The sequence below is a fragment of the Monodon monoceros genome, unplaced genomic scaffold (assembly GCF_005190385.1).
Source record: "Monodon monoceros isolate NGI ecotype Baffin Bay Population unplaced genomic scaffold, NGI_Narwhal_1 Super_Scaffold_18, whole genome shotgun sequence".
Taxonomy (NCBI): Eukaryota; Metazoa; Chordata; class Mammalia; order Artiodactyla; family Monodontidae; genus Monodon; species Monodon monoceros.
Genome location: NW_021703774.1, coordinates 61,529,427 through 61,552,786, shown reverse-complemented (window position 1 = coordinate 61,552,786; position 23,360 = coordinate 61,529,427). Strand labels below are relative to the sequence as shown.

General features: G+C 40.6%; 1 protein-coding gene across 1 annotated transcript in view; it reads right to left on the bottom strand.

The window, feature by feature from the left end:
• Positions 1 to 22,447, bottom strand: part of ALDH9A1 (aldehyde dehydrogenase 9 family member A1) — a 39,238-nt gene extending 16,791 nt beyond the window's left edge. The window contains exons 1-8 of the mRNA XM_029228128.1: positions 22,240 to 22,447; positions 20,072 to 20,217; positions 11,808 to 11,937; positions 10,914 to 11,048; positions 9,444 to 9,640; positions 8,636 to 8,776; positions 3,298 to 3,486; positions 2,985 to 3,072 (exon numbers count right to left, since the gene is read on the bottom strand). Of these exons, the coding sequence (XP_029083961.1) occupies positions 2,985 to 3,072; positions 3,298 to 3,486; positions 8,636 to 8,776; positions 9,444 to 9,640; positions 10,914 to 11,048; positions 11,808 to 11,937; positions 20,072 to 20,217; positions 22,240 to 22,420 (1,207 nt within the window). The 5' untranslated portion in view covers positions 22,421 to 22,447. The remainder of the gene's footprint in view (positions 1 to 2,984; positions 3,073 to 3,297; positions 3,487 to 8,635; positions 8,777 to 9,443; positions 9,641 to 10,913; positions 11,049 to 11,807; positions 11,938 to 20,071; positions 20,218 to 22,239) is intronic.
• Between the last annotated feature and the right edge of the window lie 913 nt (positions 22,448 to 23,360).

Sequence of the window (23,360 nt, the reverse complement as noted above, 5' to 3'; positions counted from 1 at the left end):
CCAACTACTGAGCCTGCGTGCCCTGGAGCCCACATGCCACAACTACAGAAGCCCACGTGCCACAACTAAAGAAGCCCATGCACCACAACAGAGAGCGCAGCCAAAAAAAAAAAAACGGGGTGTGTGCGTGTGTGTGTGTGCGTGTGTATAGGATGCACTTCAAATGAATTAAAATGATTACTAAAAAAGAGAAGTAATGTTTTTGAAGAAAATAAGTAAATGCTCATGATTAACATTCACTGGAAAAGGTACAAACTGTATATATCCTCCCAATTTCTGTTAAAATGTTACACATGACTAACATTTTTTATATTTTTTCACATTTTCTTAATGACTCTGATATGATTAGAATGAGAAACAATATTTTTAAAAAAGAAAATACAATGTAAAAATAATAACTTAGAAATAACTGAAGGAGTGTTCATTTTATATGAAAATGTACTTAAGTTTTTAAGTGGCTAAATCCCTAAAAAGATTAAATTCACACTTGACATTTTAAAATATGCATATATGTCTAAAGAAGCTCATATATTTAGATGTGAAATACTGAACCTCACTGATCCTCAAGACAGTGGTGCTTTTATCCACACTTTGGCTGAAGAACAGCTCACCTCAATGCTGGAAACCACGCATGGAGTGAGATATGTTGTTTGTAAGGTTGTGTGATACATGTAAACAATGTGGAGGCAGAAAAACAGCTTGAGAACCCTACTTTAAACACCAGCTTTACACTAGCCAAAGCTAAAAACCAACTTCTCACATATCTACAAAGAGGAGGACTCTAAAATCTCATAAGAGATGAATCAGAGCTTGTGCATACAAAGTAAGAACAGCACTCTGGTCGTGTGTATGTTACACTGTACTCTGGGGACACCTAAACTACCTTCAAAGGTATATTAAATAATTTTAGGTTGTGTTTAAGGATAGTTTATTATAATCTAAATCTTTGAAAATTACTAATCCACATACAATTTTTAGGGAAATTGTTAGCCAGAATATTAAATTACTCAAGATAATTCATTACCCAACAGTCCCAGAATACAGTTTGTCTTACACAGGCTGATAACACAGTATGGCTCTGTTTGCAATGCATTCTATATTGGAGAGTCAAAAGAGATGAGGGGATAAAGCGGCAGCTGACGTTACGAGAAAAGAAAAGGTTCCTGCCCCACACATAACACTCGTTATACTTTAGCCCCAAATCTCAAGTAAATGAATCTACAGATTGAGGTTCTGGAGTCATTCTCCAGTCATTTTATATGCGTAAAAATGTACTGAGGACTTATTAACATGCAAATCTCAAGGTCCTGGGCCCTGAAAGTGACATTTGGGGGTCTAGGGCAGGGACGAGAAATCTGCATTTTTAACAAGTTTTCCAAGTGATACTGACACTGTAGATGACAAACAAGGCTTTCAGAATCACTAGAATGAAGTTAAGGTAGTTAGCTCCCTGTCCTTTGCATAGGTTCACAGTTTGTTTAAAAACATTTTTTTTCCTAATTGTAAAATACATGTTCTCTGTAGAAAATCTGTAATATTCAGAAATGCACAAAGTATAATAAAAAATCACCTTTAATCCCAGCATCTAGAGAAATCCACTATCAATATTATGATGCAGACTTCCCTGGTGGCACAGTGGTTAAGAATCTGCCTGCCAATGCAGGAGACACGGGTTCGAGCCCTGGTCTGAGAAGATCCCACAGGCCACGGAGCAACTAAGCCCGTGCACCACAACTACTGAGCCTGTGCTCTAGAGCCCGTGAGCCACAACTACTGAGCCCCCGTGCCACAACTACTGAAGCCCATGCACCTAGAGCCCATGCTCCACAACAAGAGAAGCCAGTGCAATGAGAAGACCACGCACCACAACGAAGAGTATCCCCCACTCACCACAACTAGAGAAAGCGCATGTGCAGCAACGAAGACCCAACACAGCCAAAAATAAATAAATAAAATGAATTTATTTAAAAACAAAAACAAAAAACCTGATTCCTTTAAAAAAAAATATGATGCATATTCTCTGTTCCTTCTTTTTCCCATGCACATATTTGATTTTTAATAGATTTGGGATAATACCATATATACTACTGTTTAACCTGTATTTTCTATGTAAAAACATATAGTAAGTTTTCCCTCTTCCTTAATAGCTACAAGCTAATCCATGGCATGGATGCTAAATTCACAGCCCTTAAACCTCAGCAGATCTTTAGCTTTTTAGCAAGACCTAAAAGGTTAAACTGCACCAAATATCAAGGGTTGAAAAGTGTGACACCACTATCAACCTCAGGGACAAAAATCAGCTGAATCTATCTTCAGGATAAGGTGTAAGGAATTATACAACATAATTCCATCTATATATAGGTTTTTAAAGTCAAGGAAACTAGCAATATTTTTATAGGAGATACTAACATACAATGTAAAATGACAGAGCAAAGTAAATGACAACAACAACATCTAGAATAGTGTCACCCCCAGTAGAAGAGAAGGAGATGGGTGTGAGGACAGTAGGATGACCACATACTTGACTGTCCAAACCAGGAGATTTTTCAGATTGAAAGGAAGTGCTAAAACTATTATATCATATAATTTTTGAAAATATTAATATATTGTCCAACAAATTGGTTTTATTATATTGATGACCTAAAGTTCAAAGAAAAGCACATTCTTTACCAACTTTCTTGAGAAAAGAAATTCATTACTGAATTTTTAACAAACATGCCCTTTCATTTTCTTGGAGTGCCTTGATTCTAGAACAACAGCTGTACACCCAGTTAAGTCCCATGTAACTGATATCATTGTCCAAGAAGAGAAGGGGCACACATGAGGCTTCTAAGGTAAGGGAGAACTTCTACTCCTTAAATTTGAGTAGCAGGGACACACAGTTTGGCAACCCTTGCCTTATACCATATACACAGTTTATAAATATTCTTGTCTATCTGACATTTAATTCAAACTGTTTAAAAGCAAACAAGAAGAGGACATACTTAACACACAAGGTCTCATGTAATACCCATCCTTTAATTTGGGATCTTCAGGTACGTAGAGGTCTCCACCACATAATACTTTAGCACCCTGCCAAAAAAGAATGCATATTTTATGTTAAACATAAAACCCCAGTATGCATTCCCGAAATGCCACTTGTGTCCTGAACAAATGCATACTTAGTCACTCCACTGCAAGTACAATGCAGAATACAGCTCCCAAATGGATATGACCATAGGAAAGAAGCACAGAGCAAGTAACCTAGGAGTAACTACCCCTCCCCCTCCTCTCATCTCACCTCCACTTGTTTCTCACCTGCTCCTTTGCCACTTTAACAAACCCAAGGACTCGCTCCAGATGTGGTCGGTTGATCAGGGGACCCATCCTTGTATCTTCCAGAAGGGGATCTCCAATTTTTATCCTTTGGGTCTGTTTCACCACTTCCTCTGAAAATTGATCAAGAATTTCCTTTTGCACAAATACCCTTGTACCATTACAACAAACCTAAAGGACAGACACATAAAAATTTATATGTAGATGAGGGGGAAAAAAGGAAAAGGATAAAAAGTTCAACAGCTTTAAATTTAAAAGAGACAGTATACTTTCTTTAAAGGTTAGTTCCACTTCTAAAAATTATCACCATACTGAATAGGATCACACATGTAATTGTGGACACAGTACCCCACACACAAACTCTGCCCTGTGAGAAAAAAGTTATGCCTTTGTTTTTGTATAAATTTCCTTAAAGCAATTAATAGATCCATATGACCCATAGGACTTCTATTTCTTCATCTCAGATCCTCAATTTGGCTGTATATTTTGAGAGCAGGAGGTAAGAGTGGAAGGGACTGAAGAGTAAAACTAGATCAAGAACTGAGGCCTTCAGTCTAATAAAAACCTAGGGTGGTTCAGAGTCAATGTTTGTCTCTAAAAACACAAGTAATGGGACTTCCCTGGTGGTGCAGTGGTTAAGAATCCCCCTGCCAATGCAGGGGACATGGGTTCAATCCCTGGTCCAGGAAGATCCCACATGCCACAGAGCAACTAAGCCCATGCGTCACAACTAGTAAGCCTGCGCTCCAGAGCCTGCGAGCCACAACTACTGAGCCTGCGTGCCACAACTACTGAAGCCCGTGCGCCTAGAGCCCATGCTTTGCAACAAGAGAAGCCACCACAATGAGAAGCCCACACAGCGTTATGAAGAGTAGCCCCTGCTCGCTGCAACTAGAGAAAGCCCGCACGCAGTGCTAAAGACCCAACGCAACCAAAATTTTAAAAAAACACACACACACAAGTAATGACTATTTAGACCCTCCCACAGACATGAACATAAATACTACTCAAATGATATCAGAACAGTAGAACAGAAAAGAAAGTCCAAAAATAGATCCAAGTACTCAAGGAAATTTAGTTTACAATAAAGGTGGAATCTAAAACCACTAGAGTAAAGATGAATTAGTAACAAATGGTTCCACTGGTTAGCCATGTGGAAAAAAAGATACAATCTCATACTGTACACAGGAGTAAACCCCAAATGTATAAGGAATCTAAATATAGAATAAACCAATTACCAAGAGAAAATATAGGTGAATTCTACTATAACCTAGGTGAAGGAAAAGGTTTTCTAACTAGTACTCAAAATCTAGGTGCAATGAAAGAAAAAAATGATAAATTTGACTACAGAAAATCAATAATCTTTTGCATGGCAAAAACATCCTAAACAAAGCCAAGACAACAAACTGGAAGAAAACATTTACAACGTACATCACAGATAAAGGGTACTATCACCAATATTTAAATAACTTATAAAAACTGAGGGAAAATCAAAACTAATAGTATAACACACCAAAAAAAGTGAACTTGGGAATTCTCTGGCAGCCCAGTGGTTAGGACTTGGCACTTTCACTGCCAAGGGCCTGGGTTTGATCCCTGGTTGGGGAACTGAGATCCTGCAAGTGTTGCAGCACGGCCAAAAAGAAAAAAAGTGAACTTCACTATGTGTGAATAAGAAAAAAATCTCTACAAAAAGAATTGAAGGAAATGACTAGATGTTCAATATAAAATTGGATAAAAGTTATGCACAATTCACACACACACATATAAATGGTCCTTAAGCCTAGAAAAGATGTTCAATCTCGTTCATAATTAGATAATTGAAATTAAAACTACAATGAAGTATCACCCCTTACCTCGTGAGGAAATAGGCACACATATATTGTTGGTAGGAATGCAAGTTGGTCCAACCCATTTGCAGGGGAATATGGCACTATCTTACAAAATTATATATGCACTCAACATCACTAATTATAAGGGAAATATAAATAAAAACCTACAGTGAGATACTACTTCACATCTACTCTGATGGCTGTGACCAAAAAAACCAGAAAATAACAAGTATTGGCAAGGATGTGGAGAAATTAGAGCCTTTGTGCATTGTTGGTGAGAACGTAAAATGGTGCAGCTGCTGTAGAAAACATTATGGCAATTCCTTGAAAAATTAAACACAGAATTACTATATGATCTAGAAATTCCACTTCTGGGTATATACCCAAAAGAAGTGAAAGCGGGGACTTGAATAGATATTTGCACATCAATGTTCACAGCAGTACTAGTCACAATAGCCAAAGGTAGCAGTAACCTAAATGTCCACCGGTAGATGAATGGATAAAGAAAATGTGGCATACATATACAACGGGGTATTATGCAATCTTGAAAAGGAAGAAAAATCTGACACATGCTACAACATAGATGAACCTTAAAGACCTTAAGTTAAGTGAAATAAGCCAGACACAAAAGGACTAATACTGTTTGATTCCACTTATAATGAGATACCTAGAATAGTCAGATCCATACAGATAGAAAGTAGAATAGTGGTTACTGGGGACTGGGAAGAAAAGGATACATGAAGTTATTGTTTAATGTGTAGAGTTTCAGTCCTATAAGATGAAAAGAGTTCCAGAGGTGGACGGTGGTGATGGCTGCATAACAGTGTGAATGTACTTAATGCCACTGGACTGTCCACTCAAAAATGATTAACACGGTCAATTTTATATTATATATATTTTACCACAAAAAAATAGGCACAAAAGATTACATTTACCACTTCTAGGAATTTACTCTGAAAATATATCTCCAACAATGTGAACACACACGTGCACGAGGTTATTCACTGCAGAACTGTTTGTAATCACAAAATACTGGAAACTAAATGCCCATCCAAAAGAGAGTAGTTGAATAAACTAACAGCTATACAAGGAATTATACTACACAGCTATAAAGAAGAAAGAAGATTTCTATGAAATGAAGTGATTTCCAGGTGAAAAAAGTGAAACAGTAATTCTGCTATCTTTTGTGTTGAGGAAAGAAGAGAAAATAAGAAATATACAAGTACCTGGTCATTTGTGTAAAAAGAAATAGGAAGGAAAAATGAGAAACAGGTTTGGTTGGATAGGGATGGATTGGAAGAAGGAGGGAACGGGAATGGGTAGAAGGGATAGGAGGAGTGCCATTTGTTTCCTTTTTTGGTAAAATTCTGACATTTAGAACCATGTTAGTATTTCGCCTAAAGCAAGGATGGGTGAAAATAAACCCCAAATGAAATACAAACAGAAATGAATAAACTCATTATTTAAAATGAATATCATAACCATACTGAAGGGGGTGGTGAAGGAAGAACTGACTCATTAACTTCTGAACACAGAATTTTAACTGTACCCCAGGCTAAAGACAAAAAGAGCTGTAAAAAAAAATGTTGCACTCTAGTTAGAAGATTTTTCACAGTAGTGTACTTTCACAAATCTGAAACTATTATAAACATATTCTAGGACGGAGTAATTACATATATTGTGAGTAATGGAAGCTAAATGTCTCACTGTCAGAGAAGGAAATTATAAATATGAAAGGGAGGAGGCTAAAATAAACCTTGCAGTATTGGAATGATTGGAAATATCTGTATAAACTTGTAGTTATTAATATAGATGGATACATAAATAGATGTGTGTGTACATACATACACATATGCCTAATATATATTTCCTGGCTCTGGCCTCTGAGAAGACATATGAGCAATGATACTCCAGTAGAAACGAGTACAGCTGGCACCCAGATCTTGGTTTCTAAATACCATCTACCACTAAATGGAACCAAGCCTCCTTAGAGAAACGGCTCATTACAGAGCTCCACCAGAGAAAGCACAAGACGTGTCTAGAACACCTTGCTGTGCCAGGAGGTAAAGAAGTGCTCAAAGAATAATGAGAACATATCAAAAAGTCACAGAAAGAGGCTCCCACTATCTGAATCTGCAATTATTTGAGCATCAAAATAAATAATACTAGTAATGGGTTATAACTTGCAGAATGAAATAAGAATCCATTGGTCCATGCTGATATAATGAATGAAAAACAAACTAGGGAAAAGGAAAAAAGTTCTTTCCTGTAATAGACAGTGAACTATATAAATGTAGAAGGAGTAACAGAATTGGAAATACACCAATCTTTCTTGGTGACCACCAGAAAAAAATGTTTCCAGCAAACATCAACAAAGGGTGCTAACACTAGTAGGTCAAAGTTTGATAAGGAACAAGATAGTCTCACTTTATCTCCTACAATATACTTATTAACCACAAAGGAAAAAACAGTAACTTTACAGTAAAGACCCACCTTAAGCAAGTGATCAAAGTCAGCAACACCACTGTGAAATATAAAACATCTTTTTTGTGGTGTTTTGCCAAAAATGCATAACCTGAATCCAATTAAAAAAAAACAACAGCCAAAACCTAGACAGACCCAAAATGAGGGACATTCCACAAAATAAATGGCCTGTATTCTTAAAAAATGTCAAGGTCCTGAAAGATAAGAATGACTTCAAAACTGTTCCAGATTAAGTGAGAGTAAAGAGACACAACAAGTAAATGCAATGCATCTTCCTGGATTAGATCTTGGACCAGCAAAAAAAAAAATTGTTTCTAAAAGGACATTAGTCAAACAAATGGAGAAATCTGAATAAGGGCTATAGACTGAGTAACAGTACTACATTAATATCAAGTTATATATTTTACTAAGTATTTTGTGCTTATTTAAAAGAATGCACTTGGTTTTAGGAAATACACATAGGAATGTAGAGGTTAGGGATCTTCTGTCTGCAACTTTCAAACAGATCAGGAAAAAAACAGTAATAATATGCATATGTAGGTACAGACATACCAACAGAATGGTAAATGTGATAAAATGTTAACACTGAGGGACCTGGTTCAAAGATAGATTGGAATTCTTTGTACTATTTGTGCAACTTTTCTGTAAGTCTGAAACTATTTCAAAATAATAAGCTTTAAAACACGTTTTGAGGGCTTCCCTGGTGGCGCAGTGGTTGAGAGTCCGCCTGCCGATGCAGGGGACACAGGTTCGTGCCCCGGTCCGGGGGGATCCCACGTGCCACAGAGCGGCTGGGCCCGTGAGCCATGGCCGCTGAGCCTGCGCGTCCGGAGCCTGTGCTCCGCAACGGGAGAGGCCCCAACAGTGAAAGGCCCGCGTACCGCAAAAAAAAAAAAAAAAGTGGGAGGCCCGCGTACCACAAAAAAAAAAAAGAAAAAGAAAACACGCTGTGAGATGAAGGGATCGAGATTCCCATTAAAACTCTTCCAGGGTCAGGTACACACCTCGCCTTGCGTGAGGAAGTTGGCCATCAGTGCCCCCTTCACAGCATTCTTCATATCACAATCTGAGAAGATGATCAGTGGAGACTTGCCTCCAAGTTCCAAGGTAACAGGTTTAATTCCTTTAGCTGACATCTCCATGATCTTACAGAACAAGAACAAAAGCATTCAGAAGTCTAACACCAATGAGATTACATGCTACGTTAACAAGATCCTGACCCTCCAAAGTCATCTTGAACTATGCATGACCTGCAGCCTTGTTCTCAGTATACTTTGTCCTCTGTCTACTTGAAATATTCTTTTCCAGAACACTGAAGAGAATCCTCAGAATTGCACTTGATAGTCTGAATAGGGAGTTCATTTAAAAAATACTGTCAATTCCCCTGTCATGGGCAGAAACTCTTTTGTATTACTGTTACTATGTTCAAGGCAGACAGAGTTCAGAGCACAAACTAAGGTCAAAACGATGAATCTGAAATAAACTGAGAAAATACCCTTTCTTCCGAGGTGGCTGCTATAGATGAGGTAAGTTACCAAACAATACAAGTGACAGCTCAGGGCCTGCCCTCTCAGACACAGGCAGGAGAAGATGACTCCCATCCCCAATGAGCCTAACACCAGTGGGCTGTTCTAATTATCCTTCATACTTTTAAAGCACACTTCAGACCTCTGCCCAATAATACCTACAGACTCCCTGCCAATACAAGCTGGGTAAAATCAGAGGATAAGTCTCCAACATATATTCTGGGGAGGCTTGACACAGCCGGATCTACATGCCATTTATGTTCTCCTATACTGGTCTTGTCTTTACCTTTGAGCCAGTGGGCACACTTCCAGTGAAGGAGACTTTGGCCACATCGCGATGCTGACACAGAAACTGGCCTGTGGCAGCCCCTCCTTGCACCACGTTGAAGAGCCCGGGAGGCACGCCGGCCTCAGTATAGACTTCAGCCAGCAGCAGTGTGGACACAGGTGTGAAGGGAGAAGGTTTAAAGACCATGGCGTTACCTGCATTACCGAGACACAAACACAGAAAGACTTTTAAGACAGGATCCTTTGAAGACAGGACAAGAAGACACAACAAGAACAACTCCAATTGTTTCCTTTTTTAAAAATTTAATTAATTAATTTATTTATTTATTTTTGGCTGTGTTGGGTCTTCGTTGCTGCATGCAGGCTTTTTCTAGTTGCGGTGAGTGGCGGCTACTCTTTGTTGCAGTGTGCAGGCTTCTCATTGCGGTGGCTTTTGTTGCGGAGCACGGGCTCTAGGCGCACAGGTTCAGTACCTGTGGCACACGGTCTTAGTTGCTCTGTGACCTGTGGGATCTTCCAGAACCAGAGCTCAAACCCGTGTCCCCCCTGCATTGGCAGCTGGATTCTTAACCACTGCACCACCAGGGAAGCCCCTCCAATTGTTTCCTGTTCCCCATCAAATGCTAGGTCAAAAATGTTATTAATAAGTAAATATATCTTGCTCTTCCCACTTTGGTTTCTCTCATTAAACAGACCCCAAGCCACACACTTGCAGTGTCTCAGCCAATAATACCCTACACTTGCATATCTAGGCCTTTTTGTATATATTAACCTCAACATTTGCAACAGTAGTAAGAAGTAGGTATGATCAGACCCATTTTATAAGAGTTGAAACTGAAGACCAGAAAGGTTAATTAATTTGATGCAAGTACCCAAAGCTAGTAACTTAATTCTATTTCTCCTCTATCACAGAGAAATGTGCAAAGAGAACGTGAAGCAGCAAAAAGAAAAAAGCTGCATTTCAATAGAGTGTCCTAATAGTAAAGCTTTTTTAACCTGACAGTTTTTCTAAGGTACGATGTCTTCTTTTCCGACAGATTCTTCTCTTTAAATAGCATGAGAAAACTTTTTGTTAACCAGCCAAAGCTTCTCCGATGGAAGCCTTGTTTATCACTTCTCTTAAGACACAAATGAAGGAGGAAGTTTATCTTCTGCTTCCTAAATGAAGTCAAAACTCCTAAGTGCTACCCCCTACACAGAAATTCATGCCCAGAATTCTTGTCCATAAAGGAAGAGAACTTACAAGTAGCACAAATCTAATTCATTTGACAGTTTAAAAAAGAAAGACCTCCAAGACCAAAATTAACTTTCTTCCTTCCCATAAACAAAAATAAATTAAATAAAAATGGGAATAATGTAGACACGGTCTGTGTGTACAACCTCAAAGCTCCCTAAGGGGTAGGGCAGGGGTGAAACCGTGTCCTGGGAGAAAGGGTGGCTCACATGTAGAGGAATAATCCATTCTTACCACAAGCCAGAGCTGGAGCCGACTTCCAGCAGACGATCTGAAAGGGGTAGTTCCACGCTCCTATTCCGACACACACCCCTAGTGGTTCCCTTCTGGTGTAACCAAAGGATCCGCCGGGGAGCTGGATGTGTTCGCCTAAGCGGGAAAAGAGGGTAGAGAAGAGTGCAGTACCGCTTGTCCCAAGACTCCACCAGCACCTGGACTCACTCTGGACTTGTCAGACCAGCCCCCTCCCAGGCCCCAGCCACTGGGCTCATGCCACCTCTGTTCTTTTGTTCATTCTAGTCATTCTTACACTGCTTCTGCATGTTCTCTTCACGTAAATAGTCCTTTCTATCCTTCAAAACCATGTTCGTTCAACTCAATATAACCCTCTAAAAATTAACCAAGCATCCACTACATAACTTAGATGAAATGAAACAGAAATGGGGAAAGACTCAGCAGCTGAAGAATCTGAGGACCCTGAAACCTCAGACTTCCGGCTCCCCACAGCCCTCATGGGCCCTGCTAAAGCAGCTGACATGTAAACTGATGTACACTTCCTAGACAAAGAAAATTTTCTGCTAAGTAGGTAAAACTAATAAATATGATGTACTTACTGACTCTTGCAAGAATTGGTTTTTCCACAACCTGTTCTACAGCTCAGGTATGAGGCTAGGTGCTTTACATACATCATCTCATTTAATCCTTATAATAACCAAGAAGATAGAGATTACCATCTCCAGTTTAAATAAAGAAAGATAAAGTAGTTCTCAGTGTCACTGAAGTAGAGAGTGATAAGCCCAGGATTTTAACCCAGGTCTGTCTTAATTCCAAAATCTGTACCCTGACCCCCCAGGCTCTGCTCTCCTGCCTCCTTGTCAGCTGGTCACAGAAGGCCAGGTGAGGGCTTACCGGCCATGGATCCCGCTAAGCCTGCATAGTACTCCAGGCACTGCCAGGAAGTGTCAATGTCCCAGCGGGCCTCAAAGATGGACTTGCCGTTGTTGATGGTCTCCACAGTGGCGATTTCATCCTTCCGATCCTTTGGGTGAAACAGAAGACCAGATTTAAGACAAATTACCATACACCTCAACACATTCAACAGTCAAACCAGAATACATTGCCCAACTTTTAAAAATATAAACAGCTTTCACTTTCAATGAAAACAGAAGGAATGGCAATGGGGCATTTGGAAGAGAAATAAAACTTATTGCTAAGCAGTACCCTGTTCTCCCCATCAAGTAACTGTCACAGATACAAGACCAACACCTCATTTCAAGATCAATTAGAAAAGGAATGTTTTGAGAAATAAATATTATATATGTACATCTGTATAAATATGTATAGATACATGTGCATGTGTTTGCATGTATAGAGTAAGAACAAACAGTCCTTACTTAGGAAAACTGTACAAAACAGCCAAACACACAATCGGCATTTAAAAGGTTATATACCCACGGCTTTAATTCACCCAAAGAAATGCAGCATGTTAAAATCATAAGATAATCACAAGACAATTATTTTCTAATGCTTAGTACTCATCAATTCTCTTTTCTAATACTGTTTCCAGATGTAGTTTATACAACTTAGAGGTAAGAGAGTCCAGGGATGAAGGAAAAAGTTTGGGAAATTAGACCTAAAAAGAAAAGCTAAATAATGCCCCTAAAGGAGATCAAAATATTGAATATGTAAGAAACAGATATTTGCTATTATGGATCCAATTTAAAATAAACATTGTGGTCAAAATCTAAACATACATAAAAGATGAATCAAATAATTGACAAGAAGATGCATTCTCTTACTAAAACTGATAATCAGTAAGGCTTACCAGAAGCGAAATAGCAACAGAAATTAACATAAGCATCTAATTAACACAAACTCTATCAAGATTGAGTACAAATCTCAGAAAAGATGGAAGGAGGAATATGAAAATCAGTATGAAATACATGAAAAGACAGTTTGATAATGATATTTGGACATGTTCTGTTTTTACAAAGACCAGAGGTATAAAGTGCTTTGATTCATTCATTCCATATTTGTTGAATTCCAGACATGGCAGAGTAGAAGTACTTGAGCTCACCTCCTCTCATGAAAACACCAAAATCACAACTAACTACCGAATAACCATTGACAAAAAAGACTGGAACCTACCAAAAAAGATATCCTACATCCAAAGACAAAGAAGAAGCCACAATAAGATGGTAGGAAGGGGACATTCGCAATCTAATCAAATCCCACGCCCGCCAGGTGGGAGACCCACAAACTGGAAAATAATTATATTGCAGAGGTTCTCCCAGAGGAGTGAGAGTTCTGAGCCCCATGTCAGGCTCCTCAGCCTGGAGGTCTGGCATCGGGAGGAGAAGCCCCCAGAGCACTTGGCTTTGAATACCAGCAGGGCTTGACTGCAGGAACTCCACAGGACTGGGAGAAATAGAAACTCCACTCTTGGAGGGCAGATGCAAGGTCTCACGCGCACCAGGACCCAGGGAAAAAGCCGAGACTTCATAGGAGCCTAGGCCAGACCTACCTGCTGGTCTTGGAGGGTCTCCTGGGGAGGCAGAGGGTGGCTGTGGCTCACTGTGGGGACAAGGACACTAGTGGCAGAGGTACTGGGGAGTGCTCATTGGCATGAACTCTCCTGTAGGCCGCCATTTTGACACCAAGACCTGGCCCCACCCAACAGCCTATAGGCTCCAGTGCTGGGATGCCTCAGGCCAAACAACCAACAGGGTGGGCACACAGGCCCACGCATCAGCAGACAGGCTACCTAAAGTCTTCCTGAGCCCACAACGACCTCGAAACACACCCCTTGACATGGCCCTGCCCACCAGAGGAACAAAGCCCGGATCCACCCACCAGTGGGCAGGCACCAGTCCCTCCCACCAGGAAGTCTGCACAAGCCTCTAGACCAGCCTCCTACACGAGGGGACAACACCAGAAGCAAGAGTAACTACAACCCTGAAGCCTGCAGAACAGAGACCACAAACACAGAAAGTTAGACAAAATGAGATGGCAGAGAAATATGTTCCAGATGAAGGAACAGGATAAAACCCCAGAACAACAACGAAGTGAAGTGGAGACAGTAACAAACGCGGAATGATTGCCTAAGAAAAAAAGGATAGGTCCAGTCTCTGCCTTCAAGGAGCTCACTTCAAGGAGTCTCACTTAGTGGGACTTCCCTGGTGGTCCAGTGGTTAAGATTTTGCCTTCCAATGCAGGGGGTACGGGTTTGATCCCTGGTCAGGGAGCTAAGATCCCACATGCCTCACAGCCAAAAAACCAAGAAAAAACAAAATCAAAAAACAAAAAACATAAAAAAGGAAGTTAGTAACTTCTAAATAAATTCTGCAATTACTGAATAGACATGTTCCTTCAGAAAGGATAATTTGTTTACATTCAACACAGTCTAAAATAAATTGCCTTTTAAACCAGCAATTTATCTTCTCTTTCTCTGATTCTACACTCACCAAAACGACTTTTTAACAATTAACTTGTTTCCCAAGTTACTGATACTGGAAAGAGGGTACCTAGAAGGACAACAAGCATCAGTTCTGATGTAACAGTTTTTAACTACATGTAAGTTATTCCCCTTCTTGGATCTGTTGAGTATGATCAACATGAAACACATTTTCAAAAGGCATGATCAACCGTAAGTGACTTAAACTACATTTCTAGAATGCAAGAAGGCAACTAGTCCCTAAAGAGGAAGTAGGTACTGGTTCACTCATCAGCATGAATACACTGATGAATCAGTATATTACACTTCAAACACATGAAGAAATGTTAAACTGGCAAAAGTGAAATGCTGTTGTCTTCCACATTAATACAAGAGTGGACAGACAGGAAGTAATCTGTGACTATTGCTGAAAAGCCTTGGAATATTTACTAAGAAAGGAAGTTTTATTATTATTATTTTGGTAAACAATGGACAGGCAATTAGCTTTGAGGACTGTTTCAAGGTTTGAACTCAAAGAGAAAATTCAATTTATTGGCTGGCCTTTTGAGATTTTTCTTGTCTTATTCCAGCATTCTCTACCCTCACAAAAAGGTTATTTCTAAAAAGCCATTATGAGGGACTTCCCTGGTGGTTCAGTGGTTAAGAATCTGCCTGCCAATGCAGAGGACATGGGTTTGAGCCCTGGTCCGGGAAGATCCCACATGCCGCAGAGCAACTAAGCCCATGAGTGACAACTACCGAGCCCACGTGCCATAGCTACTGAAGCCCGCGCAGCTAGAGTCCATGCTCTGCAACAAGAGAAGCCACCTCAATGAGAAGCCCATGCACCGCAACAAAGAGTAGCCCCCCGCTCGCCACAACTAGAGAAAGCCCGCGCACACCAATGAAGACTCAACGCAGCCAAAAATTTAAAAAATAAAATAAAAAGCCATTATGATATCTTTCAACATACCTTCAAGGATCATCAAAAAAAGTCCCTGACGAAAACTATCAAAGAGTCCAAGTGGATCTCTACTGATACTTAATATTGCTTTCAGGGAAACGGTATTCGCTTACCCTCCCAGAATAAGGAGAGCAGAGGGAGAAGGGGAAAACAATATAAGTTTCCTGCCCCTACTAGTACAAGAGCCATCACAAAACAAAACTGTCCACCATGACAATGTACTGCTCTTAAGTATTTCTTGGGAAACATGTACTTCCTATCTACCCCTGTCATCCTCTCCACCACCCTGCTTCACATGTGACCTGACCAGGGGTCCTCTGGGATGAAAGAGAAGAAGCAAAGGGCAGGTGACTCACCTCTCTCCTTCACTTCAAACCCCTCAGCAAGCTCAGTGTTTAGCTTTTATAAGAGAACCACCTGAGCAAAGACATGCCCACTAAACCTTGACAAGCCTGAGCCCCTGCTTGCTTTAAGAGGCAGAGCTGAGCAAAGCAGTCACTGAAGGCAAGTGCATAATCTATATACACAATCTTTTTATATGTAAATGTGTTATCACAGTTTTAAAACACATTTTCTCTCTCCTTTTAAAGCCAAACGATAGCTACTTTCATAAGAACACTCCAACTAAGAAATGATTGGGGCCTACCATTAAGATCTTTATAATCTGATAAAAAGCATCAAAAGATTCAAAGTGAAAAAGGAAACATAAGACCAATAAATATACTAAAAACCATTCACTTCACTAGGAGTCAATGGGCTCCCAGCTAAGGTGGAGTTACAGGGACCAGATTTAGCCTCCACCTTAAGCAACTAAAAAGACCAGGTAAAATACATGAAACAACAATTTTCAGACACTGGACAGACAGCTCAGGACAGTGATCCCTGAGAGAGGGAAACAAATGAGGTGAGCCCTACACGTATTCTTGCCTACTGCCTGGAAAGAGTTCATCACAGAGCAGGGAGGAGGAACTTAGGTGGGGCCCAACAGATACTCTGAGTTGAGGAAACAGGTTGGGAGTTCAGGGAGTATGTGATGGCTACAGTCTGCAGGCTGAGTATGGGACAGAAGAGAGGTGCACAGGAGAACCCCAGAGATCCCTCTTAAGTCTTCATCTGAGAACTGGTCAGTTGTGAGGACACTACCCAAGGCCAGGAAAAAAACTAACCAAAAAGGTGAAAAAAATCCCCCAAACTCACACAGGGCCAGAAATAGTTCATGTTCCCACCAGCCACAGTGAGAAAAACCTCACTAATACACAGAGCATCAAGCTAGGTATTCAAAAAGGTATTCAGTAGTGGGGCAAAATTAGCTTCTCTGGTCATACCTAACAAAGCACAGAAGCAAGCCTTGCAAGGATCAAATTGATTCCCAGTAACTTCACTGTGTCCCAGAACAAAGTTCATTAATATTTTTTAAAGTACAAGAATATTCGACATCCAACAACATACAATTCACAATGTCTACTGGTAATAAATTACCAGACATGCAAAATGTAGGAATGTTATATAATGCCTAACCAGGAGGAAAAAAACAATAGAAACAGAACCAGAATTGAGAGATGACAGAATTAGTAGACAGGGATATTAAATGTTATTATAACTATATTCCATGTGCTCAAGAAGGCAGAGGAAAACATGAGCATGTTAGGGAGCAACGTGGAGCAACAACAAAAAAGACTCATGTTGAACTTCTAGAGATGAAAAATACACTGGATGGGATTAATAGCAGATTCGACACTATAGAAGAAAAGATAGATGAACTTTAGGCATAACAATGGAAATTACACAAAATAAAACACACAGAGGAAAAAAATTGTGGAAAAAATGAACAGAGCATCAGTGAACTGTAGAATAGTTTCAAGCAGCCCAACATATATGTAATTGGAGGCTCTGAAGAAGAGGAGATATAAAAGGGGGCAGAAAAAAAATATCTGAAGAAATAATAGCCAATATTTTTTCAAATTTAACTAAACTGTAAGTGTACAGATTCAAGATCAATAAACTCCAAACAAAAGAAATATAAAGAAAACTGCATCAAAAGCCATAATGATGCACCCCAATGTTCACTGCAGCACTATTTACAATAGCCAGGTCATGGAAGCAACCTAAATGCCCATCGACAGACGAATGGATAAAGAAGATGTAGTACATATATACAGTGGAATATTACTCAGCCATAAAAAGGAATGAAATTGGGTCACTGTAGAGATGTGGATGGACGTAGACTGTCATACAGACTGAAGTCAGAAAGAGAAAAATAAATATCATATATTAACACATATATGTGGAATCTAGAAAATTGGTACAGATGAACCAGTCTGCAAGGCAGAAATAAGAGACACAGATGTAGAGAACAAACATACGGACACCAAGCGGGCAAGCGGGGGGTGGTGGAATGAACTGGGAGACTGGGATTGACATATATACACTAATATGTATAAAATAGATAACTAATAAGAACCTGCTGCATAAAAAAAAAAAATTAAATTAAAAAAAAAGGAAGATATAATGAAATTGCTTAAAACTAGTGGTAAGAAGAAAAATCTTAAAAGCAGCCAAAGGGGGAAAAAACATTAAAAACAGAGGAACAAAAATAAGAATGAAAGCAGGCTTGTCTTCTGAAACAACACAAGCCAGACGACAGCGGTGCAACATCTTTAAAGTACTGAAAGAAAAAACTGTCAACCTAGAATTATCTACCTAGAATTCTTTTAAAAAGGAAAGCAAAATAAAGACTTTCAGACATACAAAACCTGAAAGAACATCTCCAGCAAACCTGCACTATAAAAAATGCTAAAGAAATTTCTTCAAGCAGAAAAAAAAATATGGTAACAGACGGAAATTTGGGCCTACCCAAAGGAATGAAAAGCACTAGAAATGCTAAAAATGTAGGAAAATATCAAATATTTTTATCTTATAAAAGATAATTGTGCATAGTTTAAAAATGGAAGGGGCAAAGAAATGCAGATCACGATTAACTAGAAAAATCACTACGAGAAACAACTGAGAGCTATAACTGTAGGCTGTGGTCAGAGGGTGGGATTTGTTTAGTTACGGAATAGTTTTGGGTAAAGGCAGATCCAGGGTATGATCATCAGACAAGACCTTTAGAGAAATATAGTAATATATTTTTGACTGTAATATGTAAAAATATTATATAAGATATAAAGAAAATGGAATGGGGAGTTTAAAGGAAAAGAAAATTAATATCAGATAGTCCATTTCAGAGCAAAAAAAAAAATTAGATATTATTCAGGATTTAAAAAGTAATTTTATAATGATAAAGGAGCCAGTTCTTAAGAAGATATTACAACCCAAATGCTTATGCACAAGGAAAACGTGAGAGACAAATCAGAATAATAAATTATCAGCTTTGAGTTACCACTTTTAATCTATCAAATAAAAAATAAATTTTAATAGCAGAAAATACCTTGTTGGGAGAAAATTCTCCAGGAATATTTTGACACTACTGCATGGTCCAGGCTTTCGGAGCAAAGGACACTGACAAGCTGACTGAAAAACAAAGGCCTTAGAAGGCAGAGACAGGGTCTCCCAAAAGACAGAGGTCACTGGAGCGATGTGGAGATATAAAGCTCTCTACTTCCTGTTCCTGGAGACATCTGCTTATATTCCAGGGTAGTAAACCTAATGACACCTTCCCCCCTTATGAGATCTGCTTAATGAGTAACCTCTCTCCAGAGAAGAGAATGGGCAGATGTGCAGCCCCCATATAAGCTGAGTCTCATAATTTTAGGGTTCCTCTCCTGTGGTGCAACCACTGCATGCAACAGGGTTAACATCTGCCTCTCACTGCATCACCCCATGGGGACTGGGACTCAGAAAACTAGTGCTAAAGTATTGCTCTGGGTACAGCATCTGGGTGCTGTAATAAACCCTTTCCCTAATCCAGAAAGCTTCATGTCTCTTGTCAGAACACACATATAACCTTGCAAGTAGGGTAACTCTTAGACCCTCAGTTTCTGACCTAACACACTGATGAGGAAAAAAAAAATCATCACAGTCCTACACTGAGAGATATCCTTGACTTATTTTGGTGTATATCCTCTGAATTTTCTAATTTTCTGTAATGACAATCTAGTACTTTTGCTCTTTAAGACGGAAAAAACTAAACTTTATTTCTTAAGAGGGGAACACTGATGAATCTATGAAATCTTCCAGGCAGCTAAGGTAGAAAATAAACCTGAAAACGAAAAGTGAACTTAAGAGTCATCAGAGGAAAAAGTAAAAAGGAAACAAGGTATACATAGTAAAATGAAAAGGAGACAAGCTACAAAGGATACATTATCACTCCAACAAAGAAGGAAAAGAAGGGCTTCCCTGGTGGCGCAGTGGTTGAGAGTCCGCCTGCCGATGCAGGGGACACGGGTTCGTGCCCCAGTCCGGGAAGATCCCACATGCCACAGAGCGGCTGGGCCCGTGAGCCATGGCCGCTGAACCTGCGCGTCCGGAGCCTGTGCTCCGCAACGGGAGAGGCCACAGCAGTGAGAGGCCCGTGTACCGCAAAAAAAAAAAAAAAAAAAAAAAAGATGGAAAAGAAAACCTGCCGAGGGAGATGTCACAAGGAGCCAAGAGCCAGAATGAAATCACTGATGGAAAGCTTGTTGTACATACCAAGGTGAGCATATGGAAATGTCTTCCTACTTCATCAAAAAGGTATCACCTAATAGCGCATCAAGGTCTAACTGCAAATCATCATAAAGAACTCACAGAACAGTGCAAGAGGACTTTTCTGGAAGACGTTAAATTAAAACATACCCTTATTATCCTGGCAGCCTCCAAAAGGATTCGGCAACGTTCCATGCCAGATTTTTGACTCCATATTTTAAAGGCAGCCTTTGCATCTTGAACAGCTAAATTTACTTCCTTTTCTCCTGAACACGTGAAAGTAGCTATCACTCGCCCTATAAATACAGGGAAAGTCAGTGTTATCTCAATTGGTTGCCACACATTTTAAATAAAGTATTGTGTATCCAATTTTCCTTTTATTGATCCTCTTTTCGTTTTAAAGTATGGTTTGATTTAGTGACTACCCTTATACCAGCAGCTGACCTTTTTAAGAATCTAATAAAAATTGCAGACTTCTGTCCAGAAAAATGTACTGAACCGTATCACAGAGTTATAGAGAGAACATGTCCCTTGCCTAGCACACCATGAACTTCAGGGTAAGAACCCCTGCCTTCCTCTATTTTACATTTGGGTTTACTAACATTAACCTCCAATCAATTATTTCACAATGCTCCTTAACTATGTTTGAGAATCCCAGAGGTCTTACAAAATCAAAGTACTCCGTCTCCTGGGTTATGAACTCTGATTTTAAATCACTGGTTTATGTTCTATACAAGTCATATAATACTGATACTTGATGAATATGGTTAATAAACAGAATATCAAGAAAAGATATTCCTAAAAGCAAGAAAAAATTTTTCTCAAATATGGAGAAAAGACAAACAGTCCCTCATTTTCTTATTTCAGTCTTATTCCCTATCCTGGGCAAAATATGAAATGATCAGTTTTTCTAGACCCAAATCCCAAGCGTTGTGACTGACTCTACTAAAAAGAATTCTTTAAGATGTCAAGTCAGCAGTTTCTTTTCCCCTCCCACAAGAACACCTGGGACTCTGCTTTTTCCAGAGATTTCACAAACCTGCTATTTGTTACAAATTTAAGTAGCCAACTGGTAAAGGCAGTGCTTAAGGATCACACACACTGTAGGCAATTAAAATAAAGAGCAATTTTTCTTTCTTTTGTATCATTATGGGGGTCAAGAGGCTGTTTCCTCCTACCTAAAGAAGAGCCTGATGGTGTCTGTGGCCCCTTCCTGCTCTGACAAGTCGCTGCTCTGTGGTTTGGTGTTATTGGTCAAATGTAAATTCTCCAGTCTCTTGAAATCCAGTTTTATCCCTCTGGCTACATACCACTTGGTTTGCACAAACATTTACATTTTTCTCCTCATAAATATCCCATAACACCCAGCAAAACAAACACAAAGCAAAACCAAAACAGAAAACCTGTTCCTCATTTGCTTTGTGATCTATGGAGCTCCCAGGGCAAACTGAGGGCCTGGCACAGTGCTGGGCACACATTAAACACGGGATAAAAACAGGATTTTTTTTTCCCTTTCCCAGTTCTGGTTCATCTTCGGAAATATTTTAACACTAGGGGATGGCAACAAAGTCCTCATTCACGCTAACTAGAAACCTCTGTGCGCGTTCCTCCATTTTGGCACAAGTGTTTCTTTTCACCCCGTCCTTCTAGAACTCCTCTGCTACGTGCACGGTTGAAGACATTACTGCAGTCCTAACCTTAAAATTTAATAATTAACGAAGGGGCTTCCCTGATGGCGCAGTGGTTGAGAGTCCACCTGCCGATGCAGGGGACGCGGGTTCGTGCCCCGGTCCGGGAGGATCCCACATGCCGCGGAGCGGCTGGGCCCTCGAGCCATTGGCCGCTGGGCCTGCGCGTCCGGAGCCTGTGCTCCGCGAGGGGAGAGGCCACAACAGTGAGAGGCCTGCTTACCGCAAAAAAAAAAAAAAAAAAAAGAAGTAACGAAGACTCCACCTCACCCACCGGGGCTTTGTGGACTCTCTGTTCAGGCCGTTGTAAAACTACCCATGACCCCGTCGAGCAACTCACCAGCCTGTCCAGTTTCCTACACGACCCCCTTCGTGTCCGGTCCACATGCTTTCGAGTTGGCACAGCACCGTTAGCTGCCTACACATACAACTTTATACTCTACACTGTCACTTACCTGTGCTCTGTAAACGTCTGCTGAATGCACTACATGAAGGTCCAGGGAGGTAGACTAGGTTCACCCCTGGGGCGGGGGAGAGTCAATCCGCGCCCGACCCTCGCCCCTACCCCGGTCCCCGCCTCGTTCCCCGCCCCGCCGCCCCGGCCCTGCCGCCCGGTCTCCGTCCCGTTACCGGTTGCTGGCTCGAACGCCTTCTCGGTGCCGGAGGTGTCCACAGGATCCACGCGGGCCCCGCCGCGGTAATTGAGTGGCTGAGACACGATGAAGGTGCCAGTGCTCATGGCGGCGACCAGAACAGGCCGGAGAGCGTGGCGAAGCCGAAACAGCCCGGCCGGACCCGCTCGCAGGAACATGGAGGGCGCAGTGTCTTGCCCTAGGTTAAGGGGAGGCGGGGAGGGGCGGGGGCCGCTGAAGGGGCGGAAGCCGCGGGAGGGGCGGAAGCCCCGGGAGGGGCGGGGCCGCGGGGAGGCAGAGCTAGCTACGGGCTGAGGGGCGTGGCGCCGTTGGACTAGAGTTAAGGGGCCTCCAGGAAAGGAGCCGGGCCTTCCGGGGCGGAGTTTGCGAGATCTTTGGGGGCCCTCGCTAGGCTCCTCCGCGGTTCAGGTCTGGCCCTCGCTTAGCTGAAAGGATGGGCGAAACGCCAGAGACTTAAACACACGCACACGCATGCACGCTTTCTCTCTCTCTCTCTCCCTCCCTCCCTCCGTCTCTCTCTCTCTCTCTCTCATTTTCGCTTTCTTCTTCCAGATCAATATTTGAAACAAGAGTTATCAGGTACATCACTGCATGTAATCATCCCAGGATCTTACTCCCGATTTTTCTGTCTGAAGAAAGCGGAGGATTGGAGTCCTAGTAATTTTACTTTGGGGATTACTTCACTATTAAGCCACCATTTCTTTATTTGTGTAATAATACTTTAAAAAAGTTATTGCCTTTGTTGTACACCTGACACTAACACAACATTGTAAATCAACTATACTCCAACATAAAATAAAAATTAAATTAAAAAAATTTTAAAATGTTATTGTAAAGACCAACGGGAGGACTGTCAAGAAAACATACGATAGTTTGCAAAGTGCTGGGAGTGGGGGTGGTGGTGGGATGAATTGGGAGATTGGGATTGACATATATACACTAATACGTATAAAATAGATAACTAATAAGAACCTGCTGTATAAAAAATAAATAAAATTCAAAAATTCAAAAACAATAAATGCAGTAAATAATTGTGAATAAATTAATACAAGTAAAAAACAAGATATTTTGATGTGAAGCTGCTTTTTTTTTAAACAT